At 61.1% G+C, this 17,557-nt stretch overlaps 1 protein-coding gene and 1 long non-coding RNA gene across 2 annotated transcripts; both read right to left on the bottom strand.

Moving 5' to 3' along the window:
• Positions 1–7,601: 7,601 nt before the first annotated feature.
• Positions 7,602–9,811, bottom strand: LOC111734212. The gene is made up of 2 exons (XR_002778373.1): positions 9,456–9,811; positions 7,602–8,637 (listed from the first exon to the last, which is right to left on the bottom strand). It is a non-coding gene; the product is annotated as an uncharacterized LOC111734212 (long non-coding RNA).
• Positions 9,812–10,061: 250 nt separating this feature from the next.
• On the bottom strand, positions 10,062–12,212 carry HES4 (hes family bHLH transcription factor 4). The gene is made up of 4 exons (XM_023526444.1): positions 11,992–12,212; positions 11,816–11,911; positions 11,619–11,706; positions 10,062–11,531 (listed from the first exon to the last, which is right to left on the bottom strand). Exons 1-4 carry the CDS (start codon positions 12,097–12,099, stop codon positions 11,155–11,157), a joined length of 669 nt encoding a protein of 222 aa, XP_023382212.1. The 5' UTR covers positions 12,100–12,212; the 3' UTR covers positions 10,062–11,154.
• Between the last annotated feature and the right edge of the window lie 5,345 nt (positions 12,213–17,557).

The raw sequence follows: 17,557 nt of genomic DNA, 5'->3' as shown, positions 1-17,557 counted from the left end.
TGCAAGGTTGGGTCCCAAAAGCCCTCTCTGAGCAGTGCTCCAGGCCACCTGACCCGACTTGGGCCACGTTGCCCATCCTTGGGCAGGTCACTGTGACACACAACCTTCGGCCTCCCAGCTGGGGACATGAGAAGGGTCAGGCAGCAGACATCTAAACACACGGGTAAATCAGATTGTTTTGACAGCGCCGCATTGTAAGACGGAAGCAGAGAGGAGAGAAGTGGGGCCTGGCAGGGCCGGGGACCCCGCTGAGGAGGGGCCCGGGGCCAAAACTCCTGTGAGAGTCTCAGGGACAAGTCTCAGTGGGCAGGGGACAGCAGGGCCAAGGCTGCGAGGGGGACAGTGCAGGAGGTGCCACCACAGGGAGAGCGAGCCGGTGCTCTGACTGCCAATAAACTGCTTGGTGTGACCGGGGAGCAGGAGGCACACACAGGGACGGCTGGCGAGTGAGCACCGTGTGACCACCGCCGGCCCGCACGGGAAAGTGGAGCCTGCTGGTGTCACCCAGGGAGCCAAGCCTGCCCGGGCACGGTGCATGCCCTCAGAACCCGCCGCGTCTGTGTGCGGGGAGACCAGGCTGCCCTCCTGCTCGGAGCACTTCGCCTGAGGCTGCAGCTGGTACCCCACGGTTTAACTCAGTCTTGGCGCCATCACCCAGAGAGGGCACATCAGACCCACAGGTTAAGGGCCCCATCCCGTGAGACTACCCCCCACTTCCACGCCAGCCGCCCATAGCAGGTCCCCGACTCTGCCAACCCAGCTGCAAACCGGAGGTCCAGTGACCGTCCCCGCAGTGGGTCCCGGAGCCTGGGAAACATGCACCACTTTGACAGTTTGGTGTAAAAGGTGTGACAAAGGACATAGGAGCACCGGATGGCAGAGCAGGCCAGGACGGGTGTGTGGGCTCCGCACCCACCGCGGTCACCAGCCCGGAGGCTTGGGTTTCGTGGGGTCCCTCACACAGGCGACCGGCGTCAACTCCATTTCCAGCCCTCCCGCTTCTGCAGCTGCAGGACACTCGGTGGCTTCTGTGCCCCGTGTCCTGGCGGCTGGGCAGCCTTGGTGCTGCGCTCGTGCGGGCTCCACAGTGCCATCGCGTGTGCTTTTAGTCACGTGTCCTCAACAGCTGGGGTTTCTGGCCTTTGGTGCTGGGAAGACAGGTGTCTCCTCGGTTCGTTTGCCAATTTTCTACGCCTGTTTATCATGGATTTGTAGGAGTGCGTTTGTCACATCCCTGGGTAAGACTCTATTCTTTCATGGCTGTCACTTTTCCTGAAGAGCCTGGCTGCTCTAGGTCCTGTGGTTTCGTGGGGATGGACTTGCTTGTTTTCGAAGGCGTCATCGTTTTACCTTTCACATTGGGCCTGCAACTGGTTTCCGCGGATGGGGGGTGACGGGGATCCTGTCACACATGCTTGTTCCCACAGGGGCACCCAGCTAGCCCAGCGCCGCGTCCGGCTCGGGTGGCATGTGTGGATCTGCCTGTGGACAAACATCGACTTCTGTAAGATGAGGAGTTCGGAGCGTTCGCAGCCATCGGCCTGGTGCCCTGGGAGAAGAGAAACGGGGGGCGGGGCGGGGGCGGGGCAGGGAACGTGCAGTGGGCGGGGTCAGGCAGTGGAGAGAAGGGTCTCACCGGGGGCGAGCCCGAGGCTTCCTCCCTTCCGCCCCCACCTCAGTCACGGCCTTGGGCGGGGTGGGGGTGTCTGCTGCGGGGACAGGAGAGAGGGCAGGGCTTGTAGCACATCATCAGGACACCAGCCCAGCTCCACAGCGGAGGCCAGCACCTGTCCACGGGCGGAAAAGGTGGCGGCAGCGAGACGCAGCCTGCTGTACCCCTGGGGGCCGCCAGGGGGCACCAAAACCCCACTGGAAGCCGACAGAGCCCAGGCCGCACCGCTGCCGGCGCCTGGGGTGGGTGCGTCTCCCGACTCCGCGCCAGGCCCCCTTCCTGAAGTCCTGGAGCCGCCTCGGAGCCATTGACCTTGAGGCAGAAAGCGCTGAAAAATGAGCGCCAATTCTCAGCAGCAGCTACGACATGCCAGGCGGCCTTAAGGGCTTTCCACTAATTATGGGCTTTTCACTTACTTTTTAAATAGTTTTAATGAGGTTTGCTGTATGTACAGTAAACTGCACGTATCCAAAGTGTAAAATTTGCTAAGGTGCGACATGTACACACCCAGGAGGCCGTCAGGCTAAAGGTTCCTGCGCCCTTGGAAAAGCCACGCCAGGCGACCACCGATCGGCTCTCTGTCACTGCCGTTAGGTGGCGCTGTCTGGAATGTTATGTTAATGGGCGTCAGCGTGTGCCCGTTCGCACCCACACTGCACCCACACCGCTGCACACCACCAGTTCTTTCTGGCACCCGCATCCACCCGGATGCTGCGCCGTCGGAAACGGCGCACTTGGCTTCTCTGCTCACCTGTCGATGGACATTCGGGTCCCAGCTAGCTTGGGGCGACTCCATGTGAAGCTGATGGGAGCATCTGTGTTCGGTCTTTGTGTGGACGTGGGCCTTCTCTTCTCCTGGGTAAACACCTGGGGCCGAGTGGCCAGGTCACACGCTTCACCTCCTAAGAAGCTGCCAAACCGTTTTCCGCGTGGTCGCAGCTTCCCCTTGCTCCAGGTGCTCCGCCCGCAGCCCCGGCCCAGTGGCCTTTGTAACTGTCCCCTCGCGTTTGTTTCCCCAGAGAGCCCTGCCCTCGCCTCCTCTTCGTTCCTCTGCGCCTTTTTTTTCTAGCAGCTCTTACAACTTTCTCTTTATTGCTGCTTTTGTAGGGGAGGCTTAACACTTTATTGACATCTAATTCACACATTGTATACTTCACCCACTTAAATTAAATGGTTCTTAGCATAGTCACGGAGTTGTGCAACTATTAACCGAGTTAAGAACATTTTCACCACCCCAAGGAGACCAGACTCCACTCCCCTCGACTTTCACCCAGCCCCAGGCAACCCCTCATCTGATCTCTACGATGTGCCAAAGCTCTCCGTGGACAGGGTCACAAACACGTGGCCTTCCGTGTCCGCTCCTCCAACTCAGCGCCCTGTTCTCGAGGCTCATCCACGACTTAGCGGGCGTCCGTGCTCTGTTCCTTTTTAGGACAAATATCAGTCTACCCTTGGGTAGAGGGCGTTCCATTCACCGGTTCATCGCGGATGGACATTTGGGCGATTTCCACTTCTCGGCCCTTGTGAAGGTGCCGCTGTGAACATGTGTGCGCAAGTTCTCCTGTGGACGTGTGTTTTCATCACTCTTGGGTACGGCCCTAGGAGGGAAATTGCTGAGCCATGTAGTGACTCTGCAGTTAAGCTTTCGAGGAACTTCCAGACTTTTCTGCGGTGGCTGCCCCACTTCACAGTCTTACGACAGCTGTAAGTGTTCCAGCTTCTCCAGGAGCACACTACACTTGTTACTATCTGTCCTGGTGGGTGTGAAGTGCAATCTCATTGTGGTTTTGATTTAAATTTCCCTGATGGCTGATGATGTTGACCGTCTTTTCATGTGCTTATTGGCTATTTATGTCTTTGGAGAAATGTGTATTCAGATTTTTCACCCATTTTTTTTTGTTATTGTTGGGTTATTTGTCTTTTTATTACTGGGTCGAGAGAGTTATTTTGTATTATAAACACAAGTCTCTCGTCAATATATGTTTGGCAAATATTTTCTCCCATTCTCTGTCACCTTAACAAGGTCCATGAACACGCAGGATCTTTCTGTTCATTTGTGTCTTTTCTCAACGATGTTGCTTAGTTTTCAAAGCACGAGGTTTACGGTTCTTTTGTTAAATTTATCTCTAAGTATGTTATTCTTTTCGATGTTATTATAAATGGAATAGGTTTCTTAATTTCATTTTCAGATTGTTTGTTGCCAGTGATGGAAATACAATAGACTGAAAATATTCATCTTGTACCCAGCAACATTGCTTAACTTATGTATTAATTCTAATAGTTTTTTGGCGGATTTCTTAGGATTTTCTGTATATAAGGTCATGTCATTTGAATACGGTCTTACTTCTTCCTTTCCAGTCTGGATGCCTTTTGTTTCGTTTCCGTGCCGCTTGGCCTGGCTGGGACTCTTACACCGTTGAACGGAAGTGGCCAGAGCAGACATCACTGCCTCATCTGTGTTTCAGCAATTTGTTTAGAATGTCCCTTGATGTTGTTTTCTTCAAACTTCTCGTGCTCGAGTTTCATTGAGCTCTTTGGATCTGTTGGTTTCTGGTTTACATCAAGATTGGAAAATTCCAGTCATCATTTCCTCAAATGCTGTGATTTCTCCCCCTCCCTCCCATAATGTTCTGTAACTTCCACCGCTAGAGGTCCAGTCGGGGTTTATAGCCTCAATGTCTCTAACACATTCCGTCTTTTCTCTAGCTTCTCGAACACATGAACGTCCTCGTCTACCAATTCTATTGTCTGTGACATTTCTGGGTTGCTTTCAACTGACTTACTTTTCTCCTCTTTATGGGTCATATTTTTCTTCCTTGCATGCCTGGTAATTTTTTGCTGGATGCCAGACATGGTGAATTTAACGTTTTGGGTGCTGGATATGTTCATGCTCCCATAAATACTCTTGAGCCTGGTTCTGGGGGCAGATAAAGTACTTAAAAGCAGTTCGATACTTTCAGGCCTTGTTTATGAACTTGGTTAGGCAAACAAGAGCAGCACTCAGGCCAAGGCCAATGATTACTCACTACGGGGACAAGACCCTCCCGCGTCCTCTGCCACACGCCCATGATTCCAAGGTTTTCCATTCCGGCTGGTGAGGCCCGGGGACTACTTGTGCCCGCGTGCACTCAGAGGACCCTTCCCTGCGGTCCACTTGGGCCATTTCTCCTGGCCCCGAGAAGTGTCCTCACCAGGCTGAGGCCCCACTCCCATTCTCCAGAATCTCCCTCCTCTCTGGTACTTTGTCCTGCGAACTCCGCTGCGTGGGTCCCCGACTGTCGGCTCCATCTCCTCAACTCAGGGAGGCTGCCAGCTCTGCCCGGCCCCCGGCTGCACCACGGCCGGGAAGCCACGTTCAGGTGTCAGCTAGGGCGGTACAGGGCGCCCTGCACTTTCTTCCCACATGTCAGGGACCAGCGCCCTTCACTGCGTGCTGGCTCATACATTTCACCTGCTGTTTCGGTTGATTACGGTGGGAGAGTAAGTCTGGTCCCAGCTGCCTCATCTTGACTGAAAGCAATTCTCTTCATGCAGATCATCTATTTTACTTAATCCTCTCAACCACACAGCAGGAAGGCAGGTCCTATCACAAATCTCATTTTACATTTGGGGTTTTGTGACTTGCCGAAGGTCACACGGCTGAGTGACGGCAGAAGCGGGGTTCTGCCCCAGGCTGTGCGAGAAGCAGTTCCAGAAGCTCCCGTGCTGACCTGCGCTCGGGCTGGCGTGGTATCTGCCAGCTTTCCGGACACAGAGTGGACTGAAGGGTCCGCGTCCGTGTCTCTGCAGGGTCTTTGTGTGCTTTTACTCCTCGCTCGCCTGCCCGGGCGAGCCTAGTTCTGGGTGGCACGATTCTTGGGAGCCCCGAGACAGGTGCGGCTCCAGAAACGGGTGTTACTTCTTCCCTTCCCTCTCCCCTCCTCCAAGTTCCCTCCAACGCCCCATCACGGACCTGAGGGGACTGTCCACCTGGGACTCCGGTGGGCGGCAGCCAGGAAGCCCACAGCCTGGTCCCACGCGCAGACATGGTCACAGCCACAGGCCCTGTGATCACACTGCCAGCCCGAGCACCCCTTGGGGACTGGAACGTTAGGGGCGCCAGTTCATTTACTCCACACGAGGCTCCCATGCCCTGGGCCGCAGTGGCCCAGGCTCTGCCCAGGTTCTGAGCTGCACGCTGGGCACAGCAGGCCTCCTCGCCAGCGAGAAACGGCGTTACTGGACATGGGCAGGAGGTCGGGGTGAAGGTTGAAGAGAAGGCTCACTGGGGGTCACTTGAGGGGGCCTGTAGGTCCCCAGGTCCCGCCCCCAGCTGTGTGTGCCTGTGCCAGAGAGGGGCCACATGCTCAAAGGAACATCAGCCCAGACACCGCAGCTTTAGTTCCTGCCCCCAGAGGGGCGGCCATGGGCCCCAGGGATCCCGAGAAGTGAGCCACAACCTCCCGCCTCCAGCTTGCGTCCTAGCGTTAAGCCCCGGCCCTCAGCCAGTCTGGGCCCCAGTGACAGACGCCAGAGACTGGGCCTTCTCAACTACAGAAATGTGCTTCTCCCCATCCGGAGGCCAGAAGGCCAAGGTCAGGGGCAGTGTGGTCTGGTTTGCGCGAGGGCCAGCTCTGGTTGCAGACGCTACCACTTCGTGAGTCTCGGTGGTGTCCCTTTGACAAGGGCGCTAATCCCATCCCTGAAGGCCCCACCTCCTCATGACATCACCTTGGGGGCGCTGCACTTGTCGGGGACACTGTCCATCCATCGCACCTGGCCTCCGATCAGGAGACATCTGGCCAAAGGCCGCCAACTCCAAGTGGCAGATGGGTGAGCTCAGGGAGGACGCTGCCCTCCCTCCCAGTTCAGCAAACCAGGCCCGTGGGGCCAGTCCTGGAGGAGGCTGCACACACAGCCAGGTGACTCCCTGTCCCGCCCAGGCAGGACTCTCGGGGCCAACCCCTTCTGGTCCACGTAGGGGAGTGAACAGCCAGGGCCTGCACACTGTCCCTGGGCCCTGGGACACAGCGATGGGGGGACTCAGGCTGCAGCCGGCCAGCCCATGGCCCCTGGGTGTGGGTATTTGGCCCAGGCTCTGGTCAGCTCAGAAGTTGGGGGTGGACACTGGGGCCGGGAGAGGACAATGGTGCCTCCCCACATCTGGAGCGGCTGGGCTTCTCCCCTCACTGTGCTAGACAGGGTCAGGGGTGTTAGGGGACCATGGGGAAGCTTTCCTCCGCCAGCCTCTGGTGGGACCCCCAGGTGGTAAGGCCAGGGCGGGAGGTGGGACACTTGGCTGGCTTGGGTGTGTGCACCCCCCTTGCTGAGAGAGCTCCGGGGTTGATGGCGGCCACGTGTGAGAGTCACCCATCCTCTGGTTTTGCTGAGCCAGCACCTCACTCACAGTGGGGACCTGGGACCTGAGCCCAACCCAGTCACATGCTTTCTGGTAACCATGGCAAGCAGGCTGTAGAAATGGTCAGTGTGGCCTGGGCATGTCGGTGTCTGCGCTGTGGGTGGCAGGGCCAGCTGAGGCCAGGCCCGCCCAGGGCGGTGGGCGCTGGGAGTGTCGGCATGGCGCATCTCCCGTACCTGCCCTTGTGTGAAGTCTCGGGCCTATGAACCCTCAACCTCCTACTCCAACCCTGGTACCCCATTAGTTACTGCCACGGAAGTGATCCCCAGCCCTGCCAGCCCTGCCCAGTGCCATAGGGGTGGGCCTAGGCTGTGGCTGGTCAGTGCCAGCATGGCAGGGGCTCGTCCCCATCAGAGCTCATTGGGACACTGCTTCCGGTTAAAGTCAGACAAGTCACTCGGCCAGTCACCGCGGCGGCAGCGCTGTCCTGGGTTTGTGCCCACCCCAGTTCCTGTTCTCACCCCCACCCAACCTCTTCCACAATTGTTGTCAGGAGAACGAGTGGTGTGACCCCTGGGTGACCATGGGCTCCTTAGTTATTTCTATTGTTATTTGTATTTATCTTAAATTTTACATGAAATTTATTGTTATTCACTGCCATAAAACAAATGAACCAAAAGTTTAGCAGCTTAAAACCACTAACACGCATCATCTCCCAGTCTCTGAGGGACAGGAGGCCAGGGGCTGCTCGGCCGGGTGGTGCTGGCTCGGGGTCCCTCAGGAGCCACCCTCATCTGAAGGCTGCACAGGGCTGGCGGGCTAGCTGGGCCACACTCTTGTCGGCTCCTCCACAGTGGAGCACAGCTGGTCCCCCCAAAGCGAATGATGTCGGACAGACAGACAGAGCAGGCCCACCAGCAGCCTAATCGCTTCTGCAGGACCTGTTGGTTGCGCAGGCAACCCGCTCTGGGGGCCTCCGGGGAGGGGCCCTGCGGCCTGTTCCTTGCCCAAGGCTGCATCGCTAAAGGTAGACAGCCCCCCCAGGGCTCCAGGACCAGAGACAGAGCAGTCAGGCACAGCTGAGGGGAGCCAGGGTGAGCCAGGGAAGGGATGGGGCTGCTGGAGCCTGCAGATAATCGGGATCCCATGGGAGCTGCGGTGGAGACTCAAGGCCTCATCTCGCCCGAGCCAGGGCTCCAAGCGGCCGCCACTCCTTCCCTACTCTGAACTTCCAAGCCACTGGGCAGTGTTTCGAGGGCCTGGCCAGGCCGACTTCTGTCACCATGAAGACTTATTCTTTCTCCAGATTTCAAACACCTATGATTCGCTATCATTGTCAGGTCCCCAAGCTCTGGCCCCACAAGAGACAGATGGACCCAGATGGACAGGATCCAACACCCACAGAGGCAGGCAGGTCAGCCGACTACCCCTGAATTCAGCAAACATTTATTGACCTTGGTCCTGGCAGGAACTGGGCTGGAAAGAGGCCAAAGATAACAAGCCAGGTCTGCCTGCCAGCTGTGGCGGGCGTGACCAGCGGTCCCTGCCTCACCCCAGGAGGAAGTCCTGACTCTCCCCCATCCGCGGGCAGGAGAAGGTGCTTCATCCATTACTCAACAGGAAGTGTCTGCAAGACAAAAACCGGAGAATCGAGTGGCAGGGGTGGGACCCAGAGCCCGGCTGGAGGGGGGGGGGGGGGGGGGGGGGGGGGGGGGGGGGGGGGGGGGGGGGGGCGGGGGGGACGGGGGTGGAAGCAGGGGCAGGAAGTCGGGGGAAGACCAGGGAGAGCGGGAAGGCGGATGAGACTCTAGTGTGAGGGGGGCACCCCGCGTTTTGGCCACAGCTCACTGGACCTAGAGAAAAGCACTGGCGGGGATCCGCTCCCGGGCAGGTGAGCAGGCCAGGTGTGGAGAGGGCTGTGCTTCCTTGTGCAGCTGGAGGCAAGGGTGCCGCCCCTGCCCCCAGAGAAGTAGCAGCCTGGGCAGGGGCCCAGCCGCCACCTGTGCCGCGCTTCTTCAGACCTCCCCAGTCTAGCCAAGGACCACCCTCTTCCCAAGCCTCCTGGCTCCATCTTTCATTCAAATTAATGACTTAGGTCAACATGGACTGAGCTGTTCCAAGCCGGTGCTGGGGGCAGAGGTGACTGACAGACTGAGTGACAGACGTGGCCCTGGCCTCTGGGGAGGCCACCCCTGGTGTGAAAGTGGGGAGAAGATTCCAGGGGGAGGCTGGGCACCAGGGTGCGGCCGGAGGAGTCTGCCCAGAGCCTGAGGTGAGGGGTCGCTGACAGGGCCTGGCTGCAAAGCTCACTGTGACAACAGTATGAGCAGATTACCGGATTATGGAGAACGTGAAATAAAGCAGGGTACTTGAGGGTAGCATGCAGGGTTGGGGGGCAGGAGGAAGTGCAGGGAGGGGACAGGAGGCCAGAGTCCTGGTGCTGACCTCTCGCGGGAGGGGGAAGGGGGGAGCTTGATGACCCAGGTTCTGGGTGTCTTCCCCAAGGGCCCTTCTCCCTTTGATCACACAGGCGGGGAGGCCCCCCTTTTTCCTGCAGGATGTGTGGGGTCCAGCTTGGAATAGGTCCTGACTGTCCTTCTACCACCCGATGGCTTCACATCCCAAAGCCCCCAGGCCCTTCTCTCCTCTCCCTGAGCAGCACCCTTCCCCCAACCAAGCTGGGCTTCCAGCCTCCCAGCACAGACCTCTGCATCTCTCATGCTGAGGGGGCGGTCCCAGGCCTGCCGAACAGCTCCTCCCTCTCAGGGCCCAGGCCGTCTGAGCATGTTTATATCCTAGGTGCAGCACCTGGCCCACACTGCTGCCACCATTCAGGACCACTGACCTAGGCCCTGGACGCAAGGCAGCGAAAGAACAGGGAGTGACTGGCTTGGTAGGGACTTGGAGGTCCCTGCCACGTGACCTGCCATCATGGCCCTGTCTAGGAGGGCCCAGGCGAACCCTGCCCATGGCACAGACGGGGAAGCCACTGGAGGAGACGCAGACCAGCCTCTGGCAGTGACTCACCCTGCTCTTCCGAGATGGGCCTTGGCCAGGTGGGCAGCGGCCACCGTCTGGACTCAGCTGTAGCTGGTAAAGGGGCATGGCTCGGCCTCAGGCAGGCTCAGCACATCCGCTCCAGTCTCTGCGCATGGGGCTCGAGGGCCCCTCATCACACCTGGAGTACCGCCCGCAGCGGCCCCCAGCTAGGAGACCGGGGCGGAGGAACAGTGACTCCAGGGCCAACGTGCAACGCTGCCTGGCGTCGCTGTCTGGTGTTGCAGGCTGACACAGCAAGTGCTCAGGACAGAAGCATGGGCAGGTGCGTTGCCCAACCTTCCCCACTAGAGGGCTCTCCCCTCCCAGGGCAAAGCCAGTACACAGCACGACTGGACCTGGTGTGAGGGCATCCCCGAGCCCCCGCACTAAGTGCCCTGTGCCAGCCCTGCCCCAGTTCCCTGCCCCGGGGACTCTTATGCCCTCTCCTGCTGGCGGGGACCGCAGGGGGAGGGGCGGCACAGGCGGAACGGTGGGAACAAAGCAGGAGGTAGACCAGGCCAGAACTGAAGCTTCAAGGCACAGTCGCCCCTCAGCACCGCTCCGCGGCCGAGACAATACTGTGACTACACGTCCCCACCTTCCACGGTCCCTAGGAGTGGAAGAGGGGAAAAGTGCCTTAAAGAGAAAACTTGCCCAGTGAGGCTGTGTGGGTGATTCCCCACACTAGGATGCATTCTGGAAAATGTAACTGTCACCTTCCTGCCTGATCCTCCTGAGGGGCTCCGCACCCCCCCCGCTTCAGGGCAGGTCGCTGGCTCCTGCGCAGGTGCGTGCACACGCCACGCCCAGCGGACCCACCAGGCGGCGCACCTGCCAGGCTGCGTGCGAGCGGAGGGGCCCCGCGCGGAGTCGGACCTGGGGAAGGACCGGGGCTAGGGAAGGGACCAGCAGAACCTGTCCCACCCCAGCCCCCCACCCAGGGCCGCAGCCGCCGGTGATATCCGACTGCACTTCACAAAAAAGACAAATACAAGCACAAAAGTCTCGACGCGGCCTCTGGAGATAAATATTCCCTGGTCCAGTCTCAGCAAAGGCCGCGGCCCTAGAGTCGGGCTGCCCCCGGCCACCTCCCGGGGCCGCGGCCTCACCGCAGCCACGGCCTCCAGGGCGCGCCCGGGCCCTGCGGCCCCGCCCTGGGGGCGGCTGGGGACGCGCACGCCAGGCTTGGCAGCGCGAAGGCGGCTCCGGGGCGCAGCGGGGGGAAGGGGCTGTCGAACGCCGGCGGCGGTTGGTGGCCCGCGTAGACCTCCGGCGCCGGAACCTCCGCAGAGGGGGGCGGGGGCCGCGGGCGGCGCGAGGGCCCCAGCTGGCCCAGGCAGGCCGCCAAGTGGCCGAGCAGGCGAGAGCGCACGTCGGCCGAGACGCCCTCGCAGTCGGCCAGGAAGCGGTTCACCTCTGCCAGACACTCGTTGAAGCCGGCGCGGTACTTGCCCAGGACCGCGGGGTCGGCGCCGAGCGCGGCTGCAGGGGCAGCAGGCGACAGGGGGTCGGTGCCCGCGGGGGTGGTCCCTCGTCCCTCCCCTCTCGCTGCTGCCGCCCGCGCCTCACCTGCCACCTGCACGCGCCGCAAGCTCTGCAGGTGCCTCACAGTCATCTCCAGGATGTCTGCCTTCTCCAGCTTCGAGTGGTGGGAGCTCTGGCGACAGGGCCGGTGTGGGCGGCTTGCAGTCCAGGAGGGTCCCAGACTCCAGACTCCGCGCCTCGGCCCCGCGACTTCACCACCCCCCCTCCCGCCCCCGACTTACATCTTTCCTGAGGGCGTCCAGGATGAGGGTCTTGAGCTGCGCAAGACTCTCGTTGATGCGCGCTCGGCGCCGCTTCTCCATGACCGGCTTGGAGGACTGCGGGTCGGGCTTCGGCTGAGTCCCGCATCCGCCCGTCCCCGACCCACGCGTGCCACCCACGCCCCGCCAGGTCCCACCTTTCGGTGCTCGGCCGCGCTCCGGGGTTTGTTTGGAGTTCTGCTGGCGCTGGCAGGCGCTCCTGCCAGCGGCGAGGCTCTCGGCTTCCCCGGGGTGTCTGCAGGCATGGTGCGCCCCCGTGCCTGCCGGCGTCGCGCGTCCCTCTCTGGCGGGGCCAGGCTCCTGGCCCGCGCGCGCGCAGCCCGCCGCGCTGCTATTAAGGGAGAGGCGCGCGGGCTGTGTGAACCTGGCCCCGCGTTCTTTCCCACACTCGCGCCAGCCAATGAGCGGCTGGCTCCTCCCCGCTCCCCAACCCCGCCCCCGGCCGCCGCCCGGGGCAACCGTCAGTCACGCGTCTGCTCGCTGCCCACCAACCCGCCCGCCACAAAGGGGAGCTGCGGCACCCGCCTGCGCGCGCCGCTGTCACCTCCGGAACCAGGCGGGAAAATCGCCGCGCGAGCGGCGCACCAGGAGGCGGCGTCTCCAGGCTGCCCTGGCCGCGGAACCCCGGGGCTGGGCAGAATCGTGGGGTTCACTTGCAGGCCGAGCGGGGCGGGGACGAGTTGGGGCGCAGAACTGTCCGTGGGCGGCGCGGGAAATCTGAAAGGAAAATTCGCGAGGGGCACCGAGTCAGGCGCCCCCGAGGTGGACGAGCCTCGGCCAACACGCCTCCTGCCTCCTCCGCCGTCCCGGGTCCCCGCCTGGGCCTAGGACCTCTGCACAGCCTCTGAATCGGACCTGCCGGGTGCTCAGCCTCCAGGGACCCGCACCACCTGCAGCGCCTACGCAAGACCTGTGACACAGTGGACGTGGAACACCAGACACTGGGCGGGAGAGGAGTCGGCTGGCCGGGTCATGAGGCAGGGTGGCGTCACAGTACAATGAAATGAGGGCACAGGTCCAATGAAGTGATACCGCAGGGCAGGTAGTGATGTCACAAGTCAGGCAGGATGACGTCATGCAGTATAAGGATGTCACTAGTCAGGCTGGCGATGTCATCAGATAATCAGAGGTGATGTCTCAGAGTGAATGTGGGTGATAACACAAGCCAGATGACGTGACATCATGAGGCTCGTGATGTCACACTCTTCTACATTAGCTGCACCAGCAAAGTAGGGCTCGCAAAAAGTGAAGGACATCTGTTAAGATTTTGTTTATTTCAAAGCACCACCGTGGGAGGCAGGGCTCTGCTTATTTCGTGTTCGATGTTTCCATCTTGAATTTCGCTGCGGGCACTGGAGCCGGCCCTCCGGCTGGGGAAGCCCTCCTGGGGCTTCTAATCCCTGCGGGAGGCGACTGCAAACAAACAAAACAATCCCTCCGCCGTAGAGACAGATGGAAGTGGGAGAGAGGAACCCCCTTCCGACCTGGTGATCCGGGTCTTAAGCGCGGTGGGGTCTTCAGGGAAGACGGCAGCCCTGCGAGGCCCCGGGGGAGGGCGCGGCCCCCCGGGATCGCAGGGGCGCGCGGACCTGGGGAGCATCTGGAGAGCTCGAGGTCTTTTCTGACCGAGGGAGAGAGCGGACAGGCCTCTCCGACAGGTCACCTCGGCTTCTGGGGGTGGTGTCCACGGCTGGCCCCATCACCGGTTCCCGGGGTCACAGTCCGACCCCACTACGGTGCCGCGCAAAGTTTCGCGTCCCACCTTCCGGAAGCCAGTCTGTCCGCTGGTGCTAAACCGAACCCCCTCTCCCGCCCCGCGCCCGGCAGAGGGCGGCTCAGGTCCTCCCCGCCACCCTCGCGCCCCACACAGCGCCGAGCGCCTGCGGGCCGAGCGTGAGGCCGCCCACTCCCGCCTCCCGCCACAGAGGAGCTGGGCAGGATCCGCGAGGGGACCCTGACTGCCCAGAAAGCCCTGGCTGTGCCGGTCGGTCTGGTGTCAGGCGCCTCAGACCAGTCCTGCTGTCGGGAGGAGGTCGCCGGAGCCATGGAGCCCCTGCTCTGACCCCACCGCGGCCCGCGAGCGCCCCGAGTGGCCACCGGGGTCTCCATCCCCGCTAGGAGTGCTCCGCGGACACTGCGGACCCGACCCTTCCGAGGTTCTGGGATCCGGTTGGCGCTGGGCTCTGCACCGCCCCCAGCCTCCCATAGGTACGGGAAAGGCAGGGGCTTCAGGCTGGAAGGATAGGCCTGAGGGGCCGCCTCCCTGACCGTTCTTTCCCTCAACAGTCGTCAGATGGGGCCGCTTCCTCTCCTGCGCCAGGTATCTGTTTATCTGTCCCCGGGTTATTGGGAAGATGAGTGAGACCCCACTCGGGAAGCAGGTGGAACTGGATGCATGTCAGCCGCAGCTGTCACTGCCCCCCAAGAAGCTGCAGGAGGGGACTGAGCAGAGGGGAGGGGTGCCCCACCCAAGATTTCCAGACGCTGGTGTCTTGGTCCCCCAGCCACAGCCACAGCCAGGAGCCCTCTCTAGGCCACAGCGAGGTGAGCCTCCCCAGGGACGTCACCTACGCCCCCGCAGTGTCTCTCACAGGGCTGCCCCCCCTCTGTATGTATGGTCGTGTCTCTCTGTGTCCTCGTCCCTCCAACTGTCCCCTCCCTGTCTTTCACATCTGGGCTTGCCTGCATTTAGGCCCATGGGGCTCCCTTGCTCTGAGTAGGAATGTTCTGGGCTGCGGAGGAGAAATGGTTCTGAGACGCTAGGGTGGCAGACTGCCTTTTCCAGAGGGACGGAGCAGTGTCTGTCACCCCACATGCCTTGTGGAGTGTCCTTGATGAGACTGTGACAACACTGACCAGCCAAGACAGGGCCAGTGATGAGATTGGACTTCTGGGCTGGATCTTCACAGGCTCCACGAGTCTGCCTTGCCGTCCTGGGCACACGCTCTCAGAAACCAGGAGCCACGGCCCCGGGAAGCGCGGACTGTGCCTGCGGAGAGGCCTGTGTATGTATTGCAGCCAGCACCCCGATGGAGGTCTCAGATGTCAGACACGCAAGTGAGACACCCCCAGGCGACCCCAACCTGCAGCCACTGAGCCACCCGCGTCGCACCTCCCCAGCTGCCCCCGCTCTGCTCCAGCCCTCGACTGGCAGAGCAGGGCAGTTTTGGCTATGACATTTTGGGCTTGTGACACCACAGTAGTAACAGGGCTAGGAGGGACGGGGCCAGGTGGACCGGCCTTTCCCTCCCGCCCCCTCCCTCCTTGTCTTGAATCGTCTCTTCCTCCAGCATTTACAGAGGCTTTGAGCCGGGCTTTTCTGTCTGACGAGGTGCCTCCTGAGAGCCATCGGAGGCCAGCTGTCTGTCTACCAGGCCTGAGCGGGCCAGGCCCCAGATAGCTGGTGACCACAGGGGCATCTCCAGGGCCCACTGTTGCCCATGTGGATGGGGGTGGGGGCTGAGTCGGGAAAGTCTGTGGGGACTGACAGAGGTATCTTCCAGGCCAGACATGGACCTCTAGCCTTGTGGGGATCTTATCACATCCGGCCACCGTGACAGCATTCCACGTGGCAACATTCAGCCACTGTCCCTGGAGGGCCTGCCAAGTGCTGTCTGTGCACATCCTCGTCCTACCTCTGGCATGGAGTGGCTGCTGCGTTGCCATGCTGCCCTTCACATCGCACTGGCATGGGGACTCTGAACGTGAGACCACCCGGACGCTCCCCCTGGAATCTGTTCCCCCCTCTGCTGCTCGGGGCAGCAGCCTGACTCAGGCAGCTGGGACCAGAGCTATCACATGACCAGGCTAGCCAGTCGTAGGCCGGCTCCTGGACAGGGACGGGGGCGTCGAGTCGATCACCAGCGTTTGCTAGAAACGGAGAGTGACGGGCACAGCCAAAGGAATCCAGGATGCAGGGTAGAGGCGAGGGGAGCGGATGGCTCGGGCCCAAGCTGAAGCAGTGGTGCTGGCGTTCGAGTGCAGTCCCCGCCCCACCCCCACGGCCAGTGGGCATCTTCCACCCCGCAGGCCCCGAGACTGGCACCCCTTCGCTCAGTCACCTGAGACTGGGCAGCAAGAGCCGCTCCCAGCACCTGATGAGCGACGGCATCTCCCTGTGACCTGGACGTTGCCAGCATCTTTCTCCAAACCCTAAGCGTCGACACCTCTCCCCATTTAGGAAGTCATCTCCCTCAACTTCTGGGCAGTGACAGAACCCGCTCCCCACCCCCGTCTGCCTGGATGCCCCTCCCCCCGATGCTGGCTGGTCTGCTTTTCTCTCCGCTCTGTGGACCGCTGTTCCTGGGGAGAGGTCAGCTTCCTCGTCCCACTCCTGGGCACTAGCACACCCGTCTCTGCTTCCCTGAAAAGCCACAGCTTTGAATCTCGTATTGTCACACCTCACCCCGGGGCCCCCCTCATTTCCTGAAGTCTTCGCTCCTGGTCTTCGCTCCTGGTCCTCGTCCCTTTCCCCGCCCACTCCTGTGGTAGGTAGTTCTTGGTGATTTCAAAGTCCACACGCCTAACTCTTCAGCAGGCTGGACTTCCTCTCCCTTTGTGGTCTTGCCACTTCCCGCTCGGCCACTGCTTCCCTGGCCGCGGTCCTTTCTCATAACTGCATTTCCTGCACGGCCTGACCGAGGCTCACGCTCTGACCACTTCCCAGCCTCGCTGCTCAGCCCCGGCCCTCCCCTCCAGCCCCTCTGTGATGAGCCCCAGGCTCCTGCTTCCTCTTCCCCTGACATCACTCCCCGTCATCCACCAGCCGCTGTGTCTGCTTCTCTCTTTCTTCATCATCCTCACTTGACCAAATCATAACCGGAGTCCAAGCCCAGCTATCTTTGTGGCTTAACACCACCCTCTAACCCTTTCTCATAGTCGGCGGGTGTGGCTGGTGCTGGTGGCTTCTCTGGTTCCCACTCGCACAGCTGCTGTCAGCCGAGGGTGAGTGGGGCTGGAGGGACTGAAGTGGCAGCATACGCGGACACGGGGGGCTGCATCGCTGGGCCACGTGGCTCTCTGCCACACGCCCCCCCTCCCCCGCCTGAGCCAGACCGGCTTCCTGACGTGGCTCAGCCAACACACCAGGAGGGTGAAGTAGACCCTGAGGGTCTCCTGAGGCCTGGGTCGTGGGACATACACAGTGAACCCTTTGCCACATTCCATCGGCCAAAACAGGTCACAGGGCCAGCTGGATTGGAAGGACGAGCCACAGGGTGCCGTGGCTGTGTCTCTGTCATTGCACTGGTCCTCTGACATCTCGCAGCCACATGTGTCAGAGAGGCACCGAGCCACTCGCTGGCCGTGGCCCGTGAGTCTCAGGTGGCCCCGATGTGGCCCAGGCATCATCACGCGTCCCTGTCCAGTGCCCAACCCGGACAGCTCCCGCACACCCGGGTCCCTCTCCTCAAGCCCAGGGTGCCTCTTCCCTGCCCTGCTCTCATCAGAGCCGAGGATGCAGATCGTCCCTTCCGCCACGCTCTGCATGCCGCTGCTGACCACATTTCCCTAGGAACGTCGCCCTCTGGCACGTCGGGTCCGACAGACGTCTACACCACATTAACTCGTAGCTTCAAGAATGTCAGCCAAGGCACCTCCAGGAGAGCTTTGAGGGCGGAAGCTCCTTGTGTCCGATTTTCAAGTTTCGGGTAATTTTCTCAGCACTGGGAACCATAGCCTCTCCCCCCATCTCCCCACCTGAGC

The sequence above is a fragment of the Pteropus vampyrus genome, unplaced genomic scaffold (assembly GCF_000151845.1).
Source record: "Pteropus vampyrus isolate Shadow unplaced genomic scaffold, Pvam_2.0 Scaffold875, whole genome shotgun sequence".
In the NCBI taxonomy this organism is placed as follows: domain Eukaryota; kingdom Metazoa; phylum Chordata; class Mammalia; order Chiroptera; family Pteropodidae; genus Pteropus; species Pteropus vampyrus.
Note: the sequence above shows the minus strand (reverse complement) of the source record. Positions and strands in the feature narration are given on the sequence as shown.

What these genes read in the sequence shown, in the direction of transcription:
- HES4 (XM_023526444.1), bottom strand. Translation starts at nt 12,099, where the DNA reads ATGCCTGCAGACACCCCGGGGAAGCCGAGAGCCTCGCCGCTGGCAGGA. An exon ending in GCGCGGCCGAGCACCGAAAG is followed by an intron (nt 11,912 to 11,991) that starts GTGGGACCTGGC and finishes CCCGACCCGCAG; the next exon opens with TCCTCCAAGCCGGTCATGGA. An exon ending in TGGACGCCCTCAGGAAAGAT is followed by an intron (nt 11,707 to 11,815) that starts GTAAGTCGGGGG and finishes CCCTGTCGCCAG; the next exon opens with AGCTCCCACCACTCGAAGCT.